The sequence below is a fragment of the Cebidichthys violaceus genome, unplaced genomic scaffold (assembly GCF_023349555.1).
Source record: "Cebidichthys violaceus isolate CVI_PGR_0920_01 unplaced genomic scaffold, fCebVio1.0.p SCAF_17, whole genome shotgun sequence".
NCBI classification, from domain to species: domain Eukaryota; kingdom Metazoa; phylum Chordata; class Actinopteri; order Perciformes; family Stichaeidae; genus Cebidichthys; species Cebidichthys violaceus.
The window spans coordinates 1,586,402-1,608,441 of record NW_027176340.1 but is presented as its reverse complement, the minus strand read 5'-3'; the positions used below and the strand labels follow the sequence as shown (position 1 = coordinate 1,608,441).

Sequence of the window (22,040 nt, the reverse complement as noted above, 5' to 3'; positions counted from 1 at the left end):
TTCATAAATATTTGTGTGTGTGTGTGTGTGTGTGTATATATTGTAGGGAGCGTCTGCTGACTCGGTATTAATCGGTACGCCTGGAGCCAGAGGCCCTCCAGGAGTCGTAGGATCGAAGGGAGAACCTGGTGCTGCAGGATCACCAGGACCTCAAGGAGAACGGGTACGATTTACACACAATACAGCAACATTTGTCGTGCACGTTCGCATGTTTCTACATGCAAATGAGCTTCGTTTAACGCATGTCACAGGGCTTTGTAGGGTCTCGTGGTGACAAAGGAGACAGAGGACAGTCTGGAGAAGCGGGACGTGACGGCTCGCAGGTGAGCTGAGCGTTAATCCCAGACCCCAGAATCTAGTTCTGATCTTATTGTTGCGACATTCAAGACACGATGGAGAAACAGTGTAAGAAGCTGTTGTGTTGTGTTTTGTCATTTTAGGGATCACCGGGAGAACCAGGAAAACCGGGTCAGGATGGGAAACCGGTAATGTGAAGTTCTCGGTTTAAAGTTCTAAAGTTTCTTTTTTAAATATTAAAGCGTGATAAAATAATGACTTTCTTGGTTTAGTGTGTAACTATTTAGTTTCTTTCAACAGACTCGGTAAGTGTGTTCTTTTTTCTACAATATAGAGCTAATAATGCTGATTAATTGATTCATTTACAGTATTCTGATATGTAAATATGGTATTAATTCATATGAAAGACATAATTGACGTATTTAAACCTCTATGGTTCCAGTTAACATCAGAGGTCACGGTGTTAAGGTGTGACCTTTTATTCTCACCGTATTTGCAGTGATCACTTAAAGCTGTCTGTCATGATTACGCGGTCGGGTGCAGAAATACATTGTAAGGAGAGGAGAGGTATTAAGCACTTCCTCACACTTTGTGTTTTCCTTCCCCTCCATGTTGGATCAGGGCCCAACAGGGCCCGCTGGTCTTCTTGGCCAACCAGTGAGTAACCGGTAACCCAGCAAAGGGGGCTTCCTCTTTGGCTTAATCCTCAGAGCAAACCACTGGGTTGGCTGATGGAGCTCTCTTTTCCCCCTCTTGGGCCGAGGCTTCATAGATCCTTAGACTGTACCCTTTTGCAGCTGTGCGGCTAACGCCTTACTCTCTGACTTCCTCTCTGTCCTCACATGTGTCTTATCTCTGTCCATTTCCTTTTCTGTGTTGTTTGTCCCCCCCCCCCCTCCCCCCCATCCCTCCTGTCATCTATCCTCTTCTGTCTTTCGTCCTCTCCAGGGCCTGCCTGGGTTCCCAGGAGTTCTAGGCAGACCGGTAGGTTCTCTGCTGCTGGCTGGCATGCTTGAGCTCTGGAGGAGGAGGAGGGGAGGGGGGGGGGCTGGGAGAACCTGTCCCTGTGGTGTCTGATGCAAATGGGGAAAGCACCAAAGCTTTAGAGATGCCAGTGGGGTTTAGCTTAGACAGGAAATAGCTTGAAAGATGTATCCGCATTTAACAACAGGAGACGAGAACAACCTATCATCAGGATGCGCACAGCGTCGCGTACCTCCCAGACAAATTCCAATCCCTTTAATCTCAATGCATTTGTATTGGAAACATCCTTCTGGGAGCTGGGATAAGAGTCAGACGGTGATCGGTTCCTCGTGAAATATTAATCAAGACCAGCTGTCCCCAAAGCGTCCGTGTCAAACTCCAAAGTTTGAATTTTTAAACATGTAAGACACCAAATATTTGTCGGAGGAGATGAAAGGAAGTCAGCTGACATCTTTTGCTGAAGCTCTAGTGTACAACAGTAGAGAGGGGGGGGGGGGGGGGGGGGGGAATACGAAAAATTATTCCGGTGCTCCAAAAAAGTACCGCATCGTCAATTCGCTCGAGTCTGCTTATCGTGCATGCAGCTGTTCCTGATGCTGTCTGCTGTGTGCTCATCCCTCTCACAGCTCTGGCTTTCCAGCGCTTCATGTTGACATTGTTGATCCTCTGTTGTTTGTGTTGTCCTACCTGTTGTTACGAGTCAGTGACATGTTCTGTGTTTGTATATTGTGTGTGTGTATATATATATATATATATATATATATATATATATATATATATATATATATATATATATATATATATATATTTGTGTCAATCAGTGACACATCTGTGTATTTTTTATGTGAACTCTCCAATTTTGAGTATTAAAAAAAATGTATTTACAGTTTTAATTGCTCAAGTTTTATAAAGGTATATGTGTTGCTTAAAGGAATAGTTTGACATTTTGGGAAATACGGTTATTCTCTTTCTTGCCGAGAGTTAAGTGAGAAGGTCAATACCACTCTCATCAATCTTCTTGTCCAACTAAAGCGATTTAAGCTTTTCCAAAATGTCAAAATATACATTTTTATGACGCGAGTACATGACATGTATTTTGCTTCTAGGGAAACCCAGGAGAGCCTGGAGTCAGGGGGCCAACTGTAAGTATCACACACACACACACACATGACGACGCACACACACACACACACACACACACACACACACACACACACACACACACACACACATTCACGGGCTCTCAACAGCAGCTTGTTTACATGTTGGTGGCGTGTGTTTCAATTAGGGCCCCATGGGTCCCAACGGGCTCCCAGGTCCACTTGGTGTGAAGGTGAGTTTTAACTGCGTGTCACGGCGTGTGCGCTCAGATTCTGTTTGTTTGTTGCTTGCCGGCCAAAGTCATAACGCGTCTGCGTCTCTCACAGGGCAATCAAGGAGAGCCAGGTGTCGGCGTCAAGGTAAAACCAGTTCCAGTGGTGTTCTGCATGTTTCAGTCCAGAGGTTTAGAACAGCGTGTGAGTTTATGTCTCTTGTCTGCAGGGTCCTCCCGGTGCCCAGGGGAGCACAGGTCTGCCAGGACCAACGGGTCCTCCTGGAGCTGTAGTAAGTGTCCCAGAGAGATTCATAGAAAAAAAAAAAAAAAAAAAATCTCACGTTGTGTAGCCGATTGTGTTCTTTCTCACCACTGCTTTTATTTTTCCTCTGCAGGGTCCACAGGGCCCTCCGGGACTGTCGGGGCAGGTGGTGAGTGTGTGATCTGTGGTGTGAGCACAGTGAGGAAGTGTAAAATCGAAGAAATGTTCTTTGCCCGAGGCGTTTCAATTATAACTGAAAATGGGAAGGTAATTAAATAAAAATGCCAAAACACGTGTACCGAGCTTTTTGCTGACAAATGGCGTCTTCGGCTGTGTTTTGTGTTCGTAGTTTGGAAAAAAAAGTCGGTTACATAACATGTGATTTGTTGTACCTTCAGCTGAAAAACCAGCAGACATGTCATGTACGCTGAACACACGCTTTTTATCACCTTTTTCTTGGTTTCCTTTTTGTTGCAAACTGTTGGCTGTTTGTGTAATAATACCTCACTATTATAGACCTGATCCTTTATTAATCGATGATGCGTGGCGATTTGCTACCTTTTTGATGCTTGTGATTACGCATACATCAAACCTACTGAAGCGTGTGCTGCTCCTTAGGGCGAAGCAGGTAAACCAGGAGTCCCGGGACGAGATGGGGTGCCTGGCAAAGACGGAATACCTGGATTACCGGGAAAGCAGGTGCGTTTGTGTGTTGTTTTACTATCTGTGCCTGAGGCGACTGTTTATGCAACGTGTAGTCTGTTTTTTTTTTTAATCGGGTCTTCCTCTGTGTCATCATTGTGTAAATTTGTTCCTCAGGGCATCGCTGGACCTCCAGGCCAGGCGGGCTTGAAGGGGGAGCAGGGAGACAGCGGTCCTCCGGGGAAGGTGAGAACATGCTTTATCTGCCGAGCAGCCGCTGGCTAAAAGGACAGTCGATGAAATTGGTTTTGTGGTAGCTTTTATTGGATGTGATCCCAGCTACAGAATGATTTGCAGCCTGAAGTGATAAAAAAAATGTCTGTAGTGCTATTATTAGCTTCCAACTGTGCGAGTTTTTCCATCTGATGCCTATTTTGAGTCTTCCTTCAGGGGTCGTGGTTGGGATGCTGTTGTTTGTCCACCTGGGGCTGGGGCTGACTGTAACCCAAATCGTGCTCCACAGACATTCCTCTGCAATTTGCACACAACTTAACGTTGTCCGGGAGTCCCACTGTTAGCTGGTCGTGTATGCTGCTGCTCGCTGTCTCTGTCAACTGATATTCAAACTGTGATGTCTGTGAGCAGGCTGCAGCAGTGTGAGAGCTGTACTGTGGGGGGAGGAAGGAGACGAGCGCTCCGAACAGAAAAACATCACAATATATAGACATTCTCTGCTGATGAGGGGATCTGTCAGTATCCTGGAGTTAAAGTCAATACAAGGGGCAGGGCAGAATTTGAGAGTGTTTAAGGGTCGTTAAATCCAGAAATCGCGCTCTACTTGGCAACATGAAGCAGAAGAACCTCGTAGGTTCACCAGATGACCTGCTCTCGTCACTGTTTCTCACTATGCGAAGATATACCTATAACTTAGGAGGTGATTAGCTGTGTGTTGTGGTTCAAATGTGTCCAAAGCGCTCTGTGGTGGTGAAACTGCTACCTCTACCTATCTGAGCAAAGAGAGGAACGATTACACTTTTACAAACTACATTTTAAAACCTTTTCTGTGAGCGAGCTGCCTTCTGTAATATCAAATAGTCAGCGTAAAACATTCCTTCCTGTGTGTCCTCAGCTTGGCGAAGACAGAAAAACAAGATCGGGATCTTTCTGTTAGACGACTGTTGATTGATTGACATTCAAAGGGAAGATCCTCTGGCACCTGCTCACCTGTATAATGAGTTTTCATGTGTCAGGAACATATTTAGTCACTCTTTCTCATGTTCACACTAAGCCTCACATGTCTGCTATGTTATCTGCTGCAATACAGCTGTGGAGTTTCTTGCAGAAATGTAGGTAAATGGGGGGGGGGACCCCTGTGGAGGCCTGAAGTGCCTCCCACTCTAACAAATAATAGAGGAACCAACCATGAACGTGAATTTCAGCTAAATCCTTGCGTGCACTTTTGCATAATTGGCTGTTGGATGAGTGTTCTATTACCAGCCGGTCTGCAAGTGGCAAAAGCTGATCTGGATTAGAATATATACGGAATATATCTTTAGATATGACAAGAGCCTCGACGGATATATTGTGCACTCATAGTTCTAAGAGCTCGTCATCTCCTCGCTCTCTATCGTGCACAATAAGCCTCTGATAGGAATTGGCAAATCAGAGTAAACCGGATGTTCTAATGTGAATGCATTTAATATTTCTCTCTAGACTTTACAAGCATCAACATTTTAGGTGCAATATGACACTTTGGTAGACGACGTACTTGAACTCCTACATTTACAATAAGTCCCGCTTCTTGCTCAACGGTGATTTGTCAGAGCGCCACTTAGCCTTCACACGGAAACTACCTCAGCGCTGACGCTGAAGTATTGTCGCGAGCCGGTTCTCTCCGTGTGTGTGTTTGAATGACTTGCAGACGTCTGTTAATGGGGATCGGCTCGTCGTCACGAGGTCCGGGCCAATTCTGACGATGAGGATCTCAATTAAGCACACATTTCAGCTCGGTGAGACCGGAAAAAATGCCGGAGAAGGTGACGTGCGTTCATGGCTTCCTCTCTGCAGGGCTCGTCGCTTTCTCAATATAGAAACGGTGTCGGCGTGTGGAACATGGAGAGGCTTTAGCTGTTCGGTTCAGCATCCAAAGCCCATGTTTATTCGACCACAGAGAGGGGTCGGTCGTCCACAGCAACAACAACAGCAACAGCAACAGCATGCACCTATTCTCTGTGACGTGAACTTAAATTACCATTCAGGAAGAACACAATGGGCTGTTTTCCCACATGTATGGCAGCAGGTAGCTCATACGCTAGAGGAGCTTTTTTGTGTGCGGCCGTTCCTACTGTTGGTGATGTTGACGCGGATCGTGACGAGTTTCTCGAGCGGCTCCCTCGCTGCTGGCTGCCTCAGGTTCAGCACCCTGGACAGAGCCGCGGCGACACCGTCACTGAGTTCACTAGTTTGATGAATAACAAAGGCAGCGCTTGCCCGTCTGCTCCAGCAGCTCCGCCGTTCGTACACACACACACACACACACACACACACACACACACACACACACACACACACACACACACACACAAAAAGTGACATTGCATTTTCCAGCGCCACAGTTGCAATGAACTTCGATAACTGTCACAAGTAAAGCTTTCTAAATTGGATTGCATTTGATCACAAAGTAGCTCTCCTCACGTTGTTCCTTGAATGTCAGTCACAATTGAACAGGCATATTATTAGCACAATGCGTGCATATCTTAATAAACAAGTTGTTGTTGTTTGCTGTAAGACCGTCGCTCTCCTACAGAGGAGCAGAGTACGGGCTGCCAAACACTCTCGCTGTGGTGTAATGCGACGGTTTAAGCCGTGGGAGTTGTGCATTTATTACCTGTGCTTGCCAAAGACATTAAGGCTCTTAATGTTTTGAGAGCTGGACAAGCTAATGGCTAATGTAATACCATGGCTTTGAGGTACACACATATACGCGTCTTTTCATACAAGAAGCCATGCTATGCTGCGCAGGTAATTACTATAATTTTCTAACATTTTTTTTTTTTCTGCACTGTTAAAGGCTGTGGCTGGACCCCCTGGATCCAAAGGAGAGAGGGTGAGTCACCGTCAATGGCATTCATCAGGAAGTGGCTACTTGAACTTTTCCTTCGTTCTGTGACATACTCAATTAATGCAGCTTAGTCCGGAAATGAGAATACTAAAAGTTTGTAAATGAAGAAGCGGAGCAGAGCGACTGAATGACATCACTTTCCTGGTTGCCGATCGCTGCAGGGTCTTAGTGGTCAAACGCTCCCGGGCACAGCTGGAGAGCGAGGTCTAGCTGGAGAAAAGGTGAGTCTGCACTGAAGTCGGTGTGAAAATATCGAGCGCTTTTTTTTTTTTTTTCCCCCATTGACGCCGATCACTAATATCTGCTGTCTTTCAGGGCAACAGGGGAGACAAAGGAGCTGCTGGCAACAAAGGAGAGCGAGTGAGTGACATCATGCTGCAGGGAAACAAATATTCATAAAGTAATCATGACATGTTCACATCATGTTGTCTGTCTTCACACCAGGGAGTGGATGGTGAGCCAGGAGAGCCCGGAGAAGATGTAAGTTCTCAGCCTCTACAGCCACTGATTGTCTTATAGATTATTATTATTATATGTTATATCACTGAATGGGTTTTTTTGTTATTAAATCTTCAAATTGTTCCCTAAGGTCTAATGCGTTCATCTGTTAGTGAAGGTTAAATGCCACCGTTACACCGCCATTAGCAGTGTGTACTTTAAGGTACGCTGTGAGTAGCTCCTCCACGACACCCAGCTTAGATTTCTATATTAATATGATCAAATGCAGCATATTGCTGTTTAGCACGATGGGACGGATTAACATGGAGTCAGGCGAGAGCCCGGGGGGCACCAAATGATGAAGACGATGACTATAAAAATTCAAAATGGCATCAGCTGAGCAGATGTTGCTAAATGAAAACTAAAAAAGAAAAATCACGGCGCATTAAAAAATATACTTGGATGGCAAGCGGTCAAAATCAAAAGGGGGAGGGAGGCCCCCTTAAGACCCCCTCATGTCGCTCGGCCTGTACTATCAGTTCATGTAAATCTATGATCTTTATTCACATGGTAAATCTGACTCTTTTCTTTACGTTAAACACTTCATTTACTCACTTAAAGTTCACCCCAGGGCACCACACCGTGTTAATCCAGGGCTGTTAGCATAATCAGCTGCAATAATCAGCTCATCCTAGTTATGTTCTCACATCCTTCTTAATTAAAGCTACGTTTTTGGTGATATGGCGTTTCAGAAATCAAAGCGAGAGTGCAGGAAATATGTAGTGACGCTGGTGAATGTGTGCAGATGTTTTCCCACTGAAAACACTTCTCTCTTCACGGTCAGTCCAATTATTTAATCCGACCTTGATCAGCCACGTCTCTACCTGCAGCAGCGTTGTTGACGGTCTCTAGACCTCCCGTCTCCACGTCTCCGTTGTAATTGTGACCAACCTCCTCTGAAGCTCAAGGTTTTGATTATGTTGAGGTCCTTGAGGTTAACGAGGCGTGTTAAGTGTGATGACAACCGAGCCGCTGACGGTACACACTGACGCTGACGGAACGAGTCTTCACCAGCATGATCATGAATGCCAAACAGACATTTGCTACACTGTTTAAACAAACTGCAACTGTGCTTTATTATTATTATCATTATTATTATGTCTGTTAGAATGTGTCTGTTTTCTTTCCAGGAAGGTATTATTGATATGGGTCTTTAAAGAATCCACAGTCAGCGTCTCTTACCTTCACACCTGACATTTGTCTTTCGTGCAGGGGACGCAGGGATCTCCGGGGCCAAAAGGAGATAAGGTAAGCTTCTGTCATGGGTTGTTATTAATTTGCACTGAAATCAAAACCGATCCAAGTGGCAGCTGTGACAAAATGTGTGTTGCAGGGAGAGAAGGGCATAGGACAGCTGGGTCCTCCTGGTCGGGTTGGGCCTCAAGGCTTAAAGGTGAGTAACGGCATGCGGCGCGACATAAGGATGATCTACTGTATGATCGTACCTCTCTAATCAGCGAAAGTGATCCGAGTCAACGTCTAACTCTGACTTCATTTCAGGGAGATCCAGGCCTTCCCGGTTCAGCTGGTCCTCCAGGGCTGCAGGGGAAGTCAGGTGACGCTGGGCAGCCTGGCCTGAGAGGAGAAACTGGACAACTAGGACCTCCTGGACCACAAGGGGAGAGGGTTGGTGGAGTTGCTTATTACACAATACTGTATTTTTGTTCTCTTAATATATGTGGTTGGTTTTCAATTACTGAGGTCTCGTTTTCAGGGTCTCCAGGGCTTTGCAGGCCGGGCAGGGAATGTCGGACCCCCTGGTCCCGCTGGTCCTCCTGGACAGGCAGTGAGTCTAGATTTGTATTACTACGTAAAAAAAAAATCTATTTTTAAAAAAAGGTTAAAGGTCTGAGAGAGAGAAAGGGAAATCGACAAACACAATTATTTGTGCATTCTATCATAAAAGATGTATAAATCTTTACGATTCACACTTCATAGGGCTCTCCTGGTACCAACGGGTTCAAAGGGGACAAGGTGACTATCCGAGCGACACATATTTCTGTCTCACGGCATAAATGTTAATGGATTTTTTTTTTTTGAAGGCTGTACATATTATTTCTGTTGCCAGGGGGAGGTTGGTGTCGGAATCCCCGGTCCCAGAGGAGAGAGAGGAGAATCGGGGCTGAGAGTAAGACATCGGTGACATCAGTGTTTCATTGAACATTTGATCTATTATTAATCTGGATGATGAGAACTGGTTTGTTCGTGTGCCTTTTGTCTGTCCGTCGTGTTTTAGGGAGAGGAGGGCCGGGCTGGCTCGGATGGGGAGAGAGGGCCAACGGTAAACACCATGTGACAACTTCTATATCCATCGCAACATGAAGTGACAATATAATGGTCTATTTTCAATTGTTCCAAAGGAGGAGAGGTCACGGGCGGCTAGCCAAGAAAGCGCTGCGCCCCAGCATCGTATACGGACACTCGGCCTCAAGCTTTGAACTCGTCTCTTAGCGTTGTGCTTTGCAAAATGCTTTAATTCACCAGAAGGCAGTGTGCATGCAGACACAAAGGAGAAAACGCCGGCGTTAAATCTTTAGTGACGATAGAAGAGCTGTTCCTCACAAGGACACGATGTATCGGATCGTAAACTAATTATCCAACGGGCCTTGTCCTCCCTCACAGCGTTGCAGCACCAGGATCAAGCTGTGCTGACCCTTTAATCTAACTGTACAGCCTGAGGCGTCGTGATGTTATTGGGATTTCACTTTTTTTGTTGTCTGACCAAGTAAACATGGCCCCCCCGAGTTAAAAACACTACGGTGGCTTTTCTGTGTGGACCAGTGTATAATGTGTGTTTGTGTGTTTATCAGGGTCCCCCGGGGAATCGTGGCGCTTGGGGAGAGAAGGTGAATACTACCGGGTCTCTTTCCTCATGTTCATGTGTCATCGTGCTGGCTGTGTCCTCCCTCGAGTCTTTTGCTCGCGTAAAAAGGGGGAATTAAACTAACGCGCCTGAATGAAATGTTTTGCTCTCAATCTGTTTCATTTTCTTCAGGGGGACGTCGGGCTGCAAGGTGACAAAGGAGAGAAGGTGTGTGCATTGTGTTATCTAATAAGCTCCACCACTGTGCTCTCTCTCTCGCTCTCTCTCTCTCTCTCTCTCTCTCTCTCTCTCTCTCTCTCTCTCTCTCTCTTTCTGACACAAAAATGCACAAAGAGGAATATAAGACACATTGTTGTCGGCAGTGGCTGTCTTGAAAGAGCTCTTTCATGAGAGAGCAGGAGGAATATATGAATACGCACAATGTCAGTAAGCTACGATAGTAACAGTGACGCCGCTTAAGAGAAGGTCACAGGATGAAACCTTGTTTGTTGATGTTTTGGCTTTGGGGCGAAGCCAGATGTTTACAGCTGTACTGTCGCTCACAGGGGGACACTGTGCTGGTGGGAGGACCTGCTGGAGAAAATGGCAGTAAAGGAGAAACAGTCAGTGAACACCTGGACGTGTCCAAATGTTGTAATATTATCAGATACCCTTGCTTGTTCTTATAGAGTGTGGTTTGTTTTGTGCTTGTTGTGGATGTCGCTGTTGTTTCGTTTTTAGGGTGACCGGGGACCCAAAGGTGTGCAGGGAGAGAAAGGGGGCAAAGGTCAAGAGGGCCCTCTGGGGGAGCAGGTAAATGTGCTTCTTGTCCGAACGTATGCGACGGTCTTATGGCTGCTGCTAATGATGGTTTTCATAATTTTTTTTCCGAATTGATTATCTAACTCTAACTAAATGTGATTCACTTAACCGTAACGCTCCGAGGAAAAGATGACATTTAAACAATATTCTTATGTTGCAGCAACAAAGAGGCCACCGTATTGATATTATGAATGATCGATATGCATATTTCTGTGTGTGTGTGTGTGTGTGTGTGTGTGTGTGTATTTGACATCAGGGTCTGCGGGGAGAGCCGGGAGAAAGAGGATCCATTGGATTCCCGGGAGCCCGTGGCCCTGGTGGACAGAAGGCGAGTGATGCTGAGCGTGGATAACGGCTGAGATTAAATCAGTGTCAGAATCAGTCGGTAGTCGCTACGCGTAATAACTTGACCGCTCTAATAACTATAAGTCTGTCGCCTCACTGCAGGGAGAAGCCGGCCAACCTGGAGTACCCGGTGAATCGGTCTGTGGTTTTTAAATTCCATCCAGATTGTAGATCCATCATTTTCTGTGCGTGTGGTTTTTTTATCTCTTTTGGTGGACAGACCGAGGGATGCTTTATGTTTTCTCTTCAAGGGTTTCCGAGGAAAAGACGGGATGCCAGGGCAGAGGGGGGAGAAGGGAGAGCTTGGTGTTGTTGGGATGAGAGGAATCAAGGTATGCTTGAGACGGCGTTTGTTCGTTCTGTGCGGTTTCGACCTTAAAGCATTGAGTTGTTAGTTGACGGTAACAACTCAATGCTAGCGTAAAATTGAAATGGTTGCACAGGATTAAATTAAAGATATCCATGCGGAGTATTTGCTTACACCCTGTCGTTATGATTATTAACAGCTGGAAATAGAGATTTTGCTCAGCCTGATAGAACTAATGCCCATTTTTGTTTCACTTAATTTATTCATTTGAATTATATTTTAATGAACCAATCAAAGATGTGGGCGACGATTCAGATGTGTGGAGGCAAGCTATGTTTTATTTATTTTTTATTATAATAACCTTTATCAGGTTATCTCATTGAGATGACAATCTATTTTGCAAGAGAGACCAGAGTACAGCTGGAGAGAGTCACTCGAGGATATGCCTACAAACCCTCGGACGCCGTCATAGAGCGCTCTGAGAAGACTCAACGTTTATAACCGCTCAGATGAGACGGTGACGCTTTGAAGGAATATTTTGACATTTTGGGGACATAAAACTAGCGTGGCTCTGCCCACAGTTAACACAATCCAACGTACAATTATTCGTACAAAAGTACGACAAGTATAATAACCACAATTAACCATTTTTCTATGTGCTGGACCATTTACTTCCTGGAGACTCCACCGGGTGCCTGGCAACTGGTCCTGGCCAAGAAATAGTCCCGCGCGTAACGCTCCGTAAAAACGATGAATTGACGTTTTTAGTAAGGTAGAATGAACAACGAGGGAGTGCAGGATATCTGGATCTACATAGTTAGATACAGATATGATGGTTGACACATTTTTTATCTTTAATTTCTGCGCCATTTGCTAAATTATGCGTTGTAAGCAATTGTAAGACTCCTACTGTTACTCTGTGAAAACGTTGTATGAATTACTAGCCACCTTTTTTAAGAACTGGGTTGAAAACATGCGGCTGTAGCACGGCTGTACCAGACAGCATCGACTAGTCCTCTGCTGCTGTTTCACCTCCTGTAACAACATCCGTCATCAGATGAGTTCTGCGTCATATTCGTGCTGCTTGGAAGTTGCTGGACAAGCTGGGTCGTGTGTGTGTGTGTGTGTGTGTGTGTGTGTGTGTGTGTGTGTGTGTGTGTGTGTGTGTGTGTGTGTGTGTGTGTGTGTGTGTGTGTGTGTGTGTGTGTGTGTGTGTGTGTGTGTGTGTGTGTGTGTGTGTGTGTGTGTGTGTGTGTGTGTGCGTGCGTGCGTGCGTAAGTGCTCCTGCACAATGGTTCCGCCTGAGTGGCAGGTAAAAGGACAATGGATCAATGGATGGACTCTGTGCGACTGGTTAAGAGCATCTTGTCCGTTCGTCACTCACTTGCTTCTTCGTGTGCCTCTGTCGATGATGCACTTATGTGTTTCCAGGGTGACCGAGGACCCAAGGGGGCTTGTGGAAGTGACGGACCAAAAGGAGAGAAGGTGGGATTAAGACAGATCTGATTTTGGGAGGAGAAAGAGGAGAGGAAATAAGCATGAATGAAGAAATTGTATAGTGATATAGTGGATATTCTGTGAAGCTAGATGTTGTTTCCTTTTGTGAGGATTAGAGATGCAGCGATACCAAAACCAATGAACTAGCTGGATCAGGTTTAGGTGACAGATGGGCCAATCTAATATTGGATTATTGTAATTAATAACAATTCAGTCAATTTATCAGTGAATAATAATAATTGCCTCACAGATAATAGAATGGGCCCAGTCACAGCTTATTAATGAAATACTGGTGTCTGTATCGGCCCAGGTTTCTTTATTAATATCTGGACTGAACGATTCGGATTGGTGCGTCCCTAGTTGTCATTATACGTTATTCTTGATGCCTGTCATCGGGTCTTATTCCCCGCAAAATCAGACGAAACGTTCACCAGAAACTCCTTTTAGAAGCCCGTCGTGGACAGACCCAGAACCGGCTTTGCAGAACCCCTTCGACAGAGGAGAAGAGCGACTCTGGTGCTTTTGTGCACAGGGGCCGTCAGATCGACACAAAATGAAAGCTCCTCGGAGTGCCTTTTTTAATAAGTCGTGAGTCAGACATGCATGATGTCTTGTGTGCTGTGTGGTACTTTGGAAATTGAATGAGCGTTCTGTGTTCAGGGGGATGCTGGTATTCATGGTCGATCAGGCCTACCTGGAAGAAAGGGTGAACAGGTACGAGTAACATCAATCAGACACTCTGTGCTCTGTTATATGCCTCGGTGTTCTCTTGAGAGTCGTCTACAGACATGCTCTCTGTGTTTTCCAGGGGGAACTTGGACCTTCTGGGGCCCCAGGGACCCCTGGAAAAGAGGGACTAGTCGGCCCCAAGGTATGCGTTGTGTAACTTTTTTCTCAAAATGCTCTACAAATGTGTCCAATATCGGGTGTTACCACTTTCCTCTGACTGTGTAGGGTGACCGTGGATTTGACGGCCTTGCGGGACCCAAAGGAACTCAGGGAGAGAAAGGTGAAAGGGTGAGTTTGTAACTCAGCAGCTCAGTGTGAGCCTACATGCCGTACCTAATCTCCATAACATGCATGTACTATCAGAAACACAACATGGCTCATCCTCAGAGCTGCAGACAGGAAACCTTTTAGATTCACAATTAACCGTCTGTGTGCCTCATGTAGGGTCCGTCTGGCGTACCCGGTCCTCCTGGCCCCAGAGGAGGGGATGGGGTCCCGGGCCTGAGTGGCACTCAGGGCCTAGCTGGTGCTAAAGGCCCCGAGGGGCTCCAGGGACAGAAGGTGACTGTCCTTAATGTGGCTTGATAGAGGCTGGTTCCACACTTCTCCGCTTTTAAGGAGGCAGATGTCTACGAGAGAGACCAGATAGGACGTGATGACGATTGAACAAGCCTTTGTTACACCAGCTGATGGGCCATCAAGCATGACTGTGCACACGTTTCTTGGCAATCTAGAAAAATAACGTATAATGGAAGCAGGAATAGACTGTGCGAGTGCACAAAAGAGCAGAAGTCAGAGATGTGTGAGCGGCAACAAAGATACAACTTTTTGTTTTTGACAGAATACGACAAGAATGTGATGCTCGACTTCTATAAAAAGAATACAGTCTTTTTGTTTTCCCCCCTAGTTTGTTCTCCTGCTTCTTCTTTCTTTCTTTCTTTTTTTTTACCTGACTGCTCATTTTGTTTGATTTCTGTGAATTGCTTCATCACAATGATTGACAGTTTGATGGGCCCTGCATTCGACTGGCTCGTCTTGCTGCTGCATCAATAAATAAGGAAAGAAAGAACGAAAGAACGAGCGCTGGTGAAAGGAGAGCGGGGCCATATCGAGTCCCTTTGATGGGCTCACCTTTTCTGTTTTCAAACTGAGACACTCCCTTTAGTCAACCCAGTTGCGTTATTTTCCGAAACCAATATTTTTTTCTTCCGAGCATCTGATCTGTTAATAGGGTGGAAAAGCAATAAACTGTAATACGAAAAAGACTGCAAACATACTGTAAACTGCTTTGATGTCTCTTTTTGCATATTGTGTGTGTGGAATGAAGGAGTGCAGTAGCAGCTTATTTGGAGAACACTGGACTAGAAGCGGTTATCTGTCTTTGCACACACCACCTGTCCAGAGTTTACATACGTAGAGATTGTTACTTGCAACGTAACGCTGTTGTGTTGTCCCTCCGTCAGGGAGAGAGAGGTCCAATCGGTCCCTCCATGGTCGGCCCACGCGGCATCCCAGGGATCCCGGGGGAGCGAGGAGAAGCGGTTAGTGTCACACTCATCTCCCGGTTGTCAGCTTTTGATGGGAAACCACTTGCCGAGGGTCATAAAAAAACTAACTATCTATAAAAGTCACAATGGCTGATCTTTCACTTTGACTTTGCATTTAGTTCCTGGTCTCCGCTTAACGAACTATTGTGCTGCCAGCCTCTCTGCGGGGTCGTGTGTCCTAACACGTGTCCATGTTGCAGGGAGAGTTGGGACCAGATGGAGCCAAGGGAGACAGAGGAGAGCCAGGCATGACGGTCAGTGCTTGAGCCTTACCGCGGGGCTCCATTTGAAGATGTGGACATCAAACGGCACACACACACACACACACACACACACACACACACACACACACACACACACACACACACACACACACACACACACAGAGCTGATATCAGGGTTGTGTTTGTAAGTGTGTTTTTTCTTTCTTTTTGCTCTGGTTCCCCCGCTTTGTTTTGAATTCAGGAGTATGAGGTCAGAGAGTACGTTCGCTCAGAGATGAGTCAGCACTGTGGTGAGTCTCTCATGCAGCTTGCATTGCTAATTTATAACAAGAGTTGTCCCCAAGTTGAACTTCAGATGGTAATCGCAGCATATGAGTCACAGCTTCAGCTAAACTTTTTTTTTTTTTTTTTTTTTGAAAGTATGATACATAAGAAGCTGCGGAGAACTACAACGATGCCCCGGCTCTTTAAACTGACCCGTTTTCTTTTATTCCCTCTGTTTTTCGGCTTCCTTCCCGTCCATCTGTCTGATCCTCAGCGTGTGGAGGTGAGTGAGCCGTTTCGACTGCAGCGGAAGAGAGAAGGGTGGACAGAAGGGCTGTGATCTAGCATGAGTCACAGCGGTGCACTATACCACAAATACCGCCGCAGAGTCTGTAGTGAGAGTCAGTCAGTCGCACGTATACAGTGTGTATATATATATATATATATATATATATATATATATATATACATATATATATATATATATATATATATATATATAGAGAGCGCTTTAGGGCATTGGTGTGTGGTTTAAATGATCATTTAACCTCATGCACACACAAAAAATAACATGGCTACATTAGCTACCAACTTTCTCAATGTTTTAACGTGTAAAATGTTAATCATTGCAAATCTCCATCAGAGTTGTGAAGCAGCAGTTACTAAATATCTCACTCGTGTTTCATTTATTGTCATTAGTACCTAAGAAGCAGTGATGCGTTTCATAATCAGTGACGGCTTTGAGGCTGCAGTCTTTAGTTGAATCGGCTCCGATTTTAAAAATTTGACTCGAGTAAGACAAACAAAGTCCATACAGCAGCGACTTGAGTCCTTAAAGGACTACAACCGCTCTTTGGAAGATTGCCTCATGGTGACCAGTCTTGCAAAAACTCCTTTCAGCTGGTGTGTATGTTGGAACGGTGGAATGATTTTTTTTGTGGTGCTTTGGGGGTTGTTGTTTTATGTTGTTGGCTCATGTATCTGAAGGTTTTACTAGCAGAATGTTCTGTCCTTCCTTTGTTTCCCATCATGTTAGCTTTTTGCGGTCCCCCTTTTTGTAACACTTGCCCGCTCCCTTTTCGCTAAATCTAAATCCTGTCTCCGCTCCCTCGGTGTCCCTTTTTTTTTTTTTCCGCTCCTCCCCGTCCTATCTGGCTCTCTCAGGTTCAGGCCCGGTAAATCGTTCCCAGCCCCCGGTCAGGGCTCGGCTTGCACCGGAGCAACAACTGGCCGTGAAGGGTGAGGAGGGTGAGTGTGTCCGTCCATCGCTCTGCTTGTCGTCCTCGATCTGTGCGTCTTGTCTGCCTGTTCGTCCCTAACAAACAGGTCTAACTTGGTGGCGCTGGGCCTGGAGACCTCTGATCCCTGGGTGGTTTTCTCATTAAGAAAACAGAGGACTCCATTTATGTTAATGTCCCACACGATGTGTTCTATAGGCGTGTCCAGACAAATCCAAATGTTAGTGTATAGGCTGACTATTCTGGCCTGTGTTTAGAGGCTCCCTGAGTTGTGCCAATATGGTCCAGGGCCTTCCTTCTCTCTGAGGCTTGGAGGTCGTCCGGCGCGGGCGAAGGATCTCTGACCTGTGCGATGTCGCATTTCTCCCAGGCCGTGAGCTGCGCGTGGTGGTGAACACCAACGACCCCGACTACGAGCACATCTACTCCATCGAGGCCTACGACGACCCCCTGGACGAGCTGATCTACTTCCCTCCCACCGCCAACCAGAGCGACGGTACTGTGTTTTATGCTGTGTCCCATGCTATCGTGCAGGGAACTAGTGCTTTAAAGACATGAGGTATAAGGTTTTTTGATAAGCTGAAGCTTTTACGACAATCGGACGAGCATTTTTACAGAAGCACTGGCAGCTTGACAAATGAGATTCATATTTTTCTTCTCAATGAAACATTTGCAAAGCCTATTTTTTTTGGAAGAATTTGACGATTAAGCTCAAAGAAATGTGTCAACCTGAATGTTACTCCCATATTTTTAGATTATTCTATAATGACAATTATGCCAAATTCCAGGTTTTCCAAATCTCTACAATGGAGGTGGTGATTAATATGTTCACAATCACAATAGACAAACGTATGAGGATAAGAACAAAGGTTGTCAAATACCTGGATTCCCCTTTTTGATTATAATGGCCCCAACATTAACAATATGTGTTCACATGCTGCAGACGTATATCATTATAATAGAAGATGGCATGTCAAATTTCTGCCCAATTTGGTTTATTCAACCAGCACATAATCCGATTTGTGCAGGAGGAGCGTGTCTCGTATTAAGTGTGTGTGTGTGTGTGTGTGTGTGTGTGTGTGTGTGTGTTTGTTTCACTTATTTCATGACATTGAGACACCGTGTTCACCTTTGTTCACTCACGCCTGCTTCAAGCGCCCACCACCCTGAGTCTGTGAACCTAGATCATGGTCTTTAAACCCGTCACCACATTAATGTGTTTTTTCTTCTTCTATTCATACTGAATGTGTCTATGCTGTGTGTGTGTGTGTGTGTGTGCGTGTGTGTGTGTGTGCGTGTGTGTGTGTGTGTGCAGGTGAGGTTGTCAAGGATGAAACTGACAAAACAGTCACAGTTGAACCAAACAAATCAGCCACAGCTGATGTTAAGAAAACAGCCAAAGTTACATCTCCGAAAGCAGTCAAGTCCAAATCAGTCAGAATCAAGAGGAGAATCAAAGGGGAAGGTAAAGCAGCTCATGTGAGCTCGTCCTGTTTCGGGATCTATCGAGGATTACTTCCTGTCCTCCTGCCTGGTGTCTGGTCCTCTCTGCATGTCCCAGGCTGCGTTCGCTGTTGTCTTAAAGGCATAAATGCATCCAGTAAAGACCAAAACAAAGAATAATAAATGCGTGCTAATGATTTGCTTTGCATCTAAAAGAGGCAAATCACCTCAATAAACCGGTTGGTTTGGTTGAGGTTTTGATCTCAGTGGTCAGGAACGCTTGTTGTGGCTCTTCTGCTGCTCTTTGATACTGCTCTGCCTCTGCTCCTCTCTGCCTGGCCTGCCCTTTACTCATTGTGTGTGCGTCTTTGTGTGTCTGCGTGCATATTCTTCATCCGTGTGTGTGTGTGTGTGTGTGTGTGTGTGTGTGTGTGTGTGTGTGTGTGTGTGTGTGTGTGTGTGTGTGTGTGTGTGTGTGTGTGTGTGTGTGTGTGTGTGTGTGTGTGTGTGTGTGCGCGCGCGCGCGCTGCAGCAGCTCCTGCTGACTTGTGCCTGCTGCCCATGGAGGAGGGGAACTGTGGACGATACACTCTGCGCTGGTACTTCAATAGTCAGGTTCAGGCCTGCAGGCCCTTCATCTACAGCGGCTGTGAAGGAAACGACAACCGCTTCCTCCACCAGGAGGAGTGTGAGGAGCTCTGCCTGGGAGAGGCTGAAGGTACACACACACACACACACACACACACACACACACACACACACACACACACACACACACACGGTAGTTCATGTCAGTGTTGGATGTGTGCAAACTAACGAGCGATCTGTTGTGTAGGTCCTCGTCCCTTGAAGACAGCGCGATGATTGAGGACAAATCATCCTTATCAATATTTTGTCAACTGTCAATGTTCAAGATTTGTTTTTTGTTTATTTATTGTTTCTGTAAACCCGACCAAACGTCACCCCCGGTTGAGAGGGGATACCAGAGGGCTTCATGTTCTCCAAACCATGCAAAAGAACGACAATAATAGTTTTATTTTGGTTATGTTAGTACGTAAAAAAACCCAACCTTTTATTTCTGTGCGTCTTTGCTCTCATTCGCACCTTCAGTACCTTTATTCGTTTCCTGTTGCACACAATTGATAAGACTTCCGTCTGTATACAGAAAGGAAGTGAAAGAATGATCTGACTCACACTACCGATCGCCTTAAGTAAATACCAGTGTGGTGAAGCTCATGATTTTTACTCGGTGGTCATCTTTGAGGCTGTAGTTTGTAGCGTAGCTCAGTTGTTCTTTGTGTTTACAACATGGAGCCGGTCACTTCACTTATTATCGGGAAAACAGAAAAGAAAGTCCCTTCGGGATTTAAAACACTCTTTCCTCACTTTCCACAGTAGTGCATCTTCCATTGTTTGGTCATTTTCTAAAGGTACGTATCTTTAAGGCTTCCATGCTGGACGCAATGCCTCAGGAACGCCTGGTGGGAATTTCTTCAAATTTGGCACAAACATCGACCCGGACTCTAGGGTGAGCTTATTAGATTTTTGGAGGTCAAAGGTCACCGTGACCTCACGTCCGGCCCATTCTTGTGAATGAGATATCTCCAGGTACGCCTCCAGCTAATTCCTTCAAATATTTGGCACAAAATCAGTGCGAGCTCACAAAACATGTGTTGTCGGCCGTAACTCAAGACTTAATATGCTAATTTTTGACAATTTCACACAAAGGTCTAATAGGATAAATTGATGAATGATGACATTTTGGAAAAATGTGGATGTAAATTGCAAAGTAATTCTAGTTCTAAGTAACGAAACCAAACGCATGCAGCTTCACTTTATGTTTCAGCCATTAAACTTTGCTGTTGATCGGGTTGAGTACGTTTCAGCAGGGATTGGCCTCGGTGTGACCAGTATTCCCCTTCGTTAATGTCGGTTTCTTACGTTTGCTTTAATGATTTCAGTCTGTGCTCCGTGGACGCCAGCTGCAACCATCCGGGCCCGTTTGTGGCCCGCGTTCAACTTACTCACTTGTGTGTTTGTAACAAAGATTTGCAGTTGTTGTTGTTGCCTGAAGTGTTAAAAAATCATGACAACCAAAAACATGAAAGCTGCATCAGCAAAGAAGACCACGAGTAGATCCTCAGCAACGCTCCGTAAAATACACATAACCGGAGGATTGTAGCACAAACTACAAACGACACTCTTTGTGGACTTCACTGAACTGGTATTTACTGCAGGGAAGGTCTTTTTATTATTTTGCTCACTCCTTAAATGTGTCGACTGTTTAAATTGTCCCGACTTAGTAAAGTAGCAAAGTGGGCAGAGGTGTGGGTTGTGGAAATATTTTCCAATTTGTTCATGAGCATTCGAAAGTTTTCTTCTACTGATAATCCTACTGTAACGTTCCTCAACCTAGAGGCGCAGAAGGTGTCTGGATAAAGTCCTGTTTGTGTTAGTATTTCATATGCTGTACAATGTATTCTGTAGTATTCAGCAGACATTGCTGCGGAGAAGAAGAAAGCCGCAGCGCCATTAATGCAAAATTCTTCCAAAATTGACCCTGAATTCAGAATCAAAGAAAGAATCAATTTAAACTGCTTAAAATGCATAAGCTTTTACATAATTTTTTAAGTTAATTAAAAGAACAACATCGCATGATAAACAGTACAGAAAGAATGTAAATCCAGATCAAAAGCAGAACATACAATATAATTGTGTTGAAATTGACTCCTAAAGTTGTGGTGTTGATCTTGACTTTGAATCAAATCCGTTTTTTTTCCCCAACATGGTTGAAATGAATGAGTTTAACAGGAGATTTCCATGAAAATGCTTCAACTGCAAGTCAGCGAAACGCCGTCTGCAGAGAATCAAACAGGACTTTTACTTCCAGAGCCCCAGACGCCCGAACCAACTCCTCCACCGTCTCTACATGATTACTATGCAATCACATCTGAATTGGGTTATTATTAATGATATAGTTTTATCATTTGTATTAAATATGAAGAATCAAGCACAATATTCTGCCAATATTTTTTGTACATATTGTATTTTGCCGTTTGGGGGAAGTCATGTTTCTGATCACGACTGCATGTTTACCTGCCATAGAAAAGGTGCTATTTTTAAAGGTATTTTTATACTGTGTATTGAAGACGGACCAGTGTGTTACTGTGTGGTGCAAAACTATCATGTTTCTGTAGTGTTATGGAACATCTCAAAAGGCATTTCTAATAAACCAAATGTTTGGATAAAGACAAGTCTGGTGCATCCTCTGATTTGAGTTATGAATTGTTTTGTAATGTAAACATTGTACGTTAGTTAACATGTGGCTTTATGAACCTGTGACCTTCGCATTGACATCAAATAAAATGACCTCAATGATCTGCGTCCGTGTGCACACACAATTTAATATTTCCAATAATAGAAATTCACCCACATACGTAATTTGCCAATGTTAACGAGAAGATTAGGAGACTAGACGTCGTTAAGTGTGTATGTGTGTGACAGATCAAGATGTTCTAATTTCATCAGCAGATTTTATTAATGAGAGGATTTTCTGCTTGTTGGCCACGACTCCTCCTCCCTTGGTTTTTCCATGCTCTCTGCCCTCGGTTGATTTCCCCTGGCGGAAGACACGCCGACTCTGTATCCACCTCATCGCACTCCAACAGGCCTCGCGCGGCTTCGCCGTCACCTCGTCGCCTT

At 45.0% G+C, this 22,040-nt stretch overlaps 1 protein-coding gene across 1 annotated transcript in view; it reads left to right on the top strand.

The window, feature by feature from the left end:
- col7a1 (collagen, type VII, alpha 1) overlaps nt 1-21,586 on the top strand; it is a 46,546-nt gene extending 24,960 nt beyond the window's left edge. Inside the window, exons 76-118 of the mRNA XM_068711915.1 lie at nt 47-163; nt 252-323; nt 441-485; nt 1,246-1,281; nt 2,388-2,423; nt 2,570-2,614; nt 2,709-2,741; nt 2,824-2,886; nt 2,992-3,027; nt 3,477-3,557; nt 3,678-3,746; nt 6,571-6,606; nt 6,783-6,842; nt 6,937-6,981; nt 7,066-7,101; nt 8,332-8,367; nt 8,453-8,512; nt 8,620-8,745; nt 8,834-8,905; nt 9,058-9,093; nt 9,188-9,247; nt 9,356-9,400; nt 9,930-9,965; nt 10,115-10,150; nt 10,489-10,545; nt 10,664-10,735; nt 11,001-11,072; nt 11,192-11,227; nt 11,341-11,421; nt 12,828-12,881; nt 13,554-13,607; nt 13,702-13,764; nt 13,848-13,910; nt 14,067-14,183; nt 15,086-15,163; nt 15,370-15,423; nt 15,635-15,683; nt 15,932-15,940; nt 16,822-16,905; nt 17,266-17,391; nt 18,211-18,360; nt 18,874-19,056; nt 19,174-21,586. Coding sequence (XP_068568016.1) covers nt 47-163; nt 252-323; nt 441-485; nt 1,246-1,281; nt 2,388-2,423; nt 2,570-2,614; nt 2,709-2,741; nt 2,824-2,886; nt 2,992-3,027; nt 3,477-3,557; nt 3,678-3,746; nt 6,571-6,606; nt 6,783-6,842; nt 6,937-6,981; nt 7,066-7,101; nt 8,332-8,367; nt 8,453-8,512; nt 8,620-8,745; nt 8,834-8,905; nt 9,058-9,093; nt 9,188-9,247; nt 9,356-9,400; nt 9,930-9,965; nt 10,115-10,150; nt 10,489-10,545; nt 10,664-10,735; nt 11,001-11,072; nt 11,192-11,227; nt 11,341-11,421; nt 12,828-12,881; nt 13,554-13,607; nt 13,702-13,764; nt 13,848-13,910; nt 14,067-14,183; nt 15,086-15,163; nt 15,370-15,423; nt 15,635-15,683; nt 15,932-15,940; nt 16,822-16,905; nt 17,266-17,391; nt 18,211-18,360; nt 18,874-19,056; nt 19,174-19,202 — 2,748 coding nt within the window. The 3' untranslated portion in view covers nt 19,203-21,586. The remainder of the gene's footprint in view (nt 1-46; nt 164-251; nt 324-440; nt 486-1,245; nt 1,282-2,387; nt 2,424-2,569; nt 2,615-2,708; nt 2,742-2,823; nt 2,887-2,991; nt 3,028-3,476; nt 3,558-3,677; nt 3,747-6,570; nt 6,607-6,782; nt 6,843-6,936; nt 6,982-7,065; nt 7,102-8,331; nt 8,368-8,452; nt 8,513-8,619; nt 8,746-8,833; nt 8,906-9,057; nt 9,094-9,187; nt 9,248-9,355; nt 9,401-9,929; nt 9,966-10,114; nt 10,151-10,488; nt 10,546-10,663; nt 10,736-11,000; nt 11,073-11,191; nt 11,228-11,340; nt 11,422-12,827; nt 12,882-13,553; nt 13,608-13,701; nt 13,765-13,847; nt 13,911-14,066; nt 14,184-15,085; nt 15,164-15,369; nt 15,424-15,634; nt 15,684-15,931; nt 15,941-16,821; nt 16,906-17,265; nt 17,392-18,210; nt 18,361-18,873; nt 19,057-19,173) is intronic.
- The last annotated feature ends 454 nt before the right edge of the window (nt 21,587-22,040 follow it).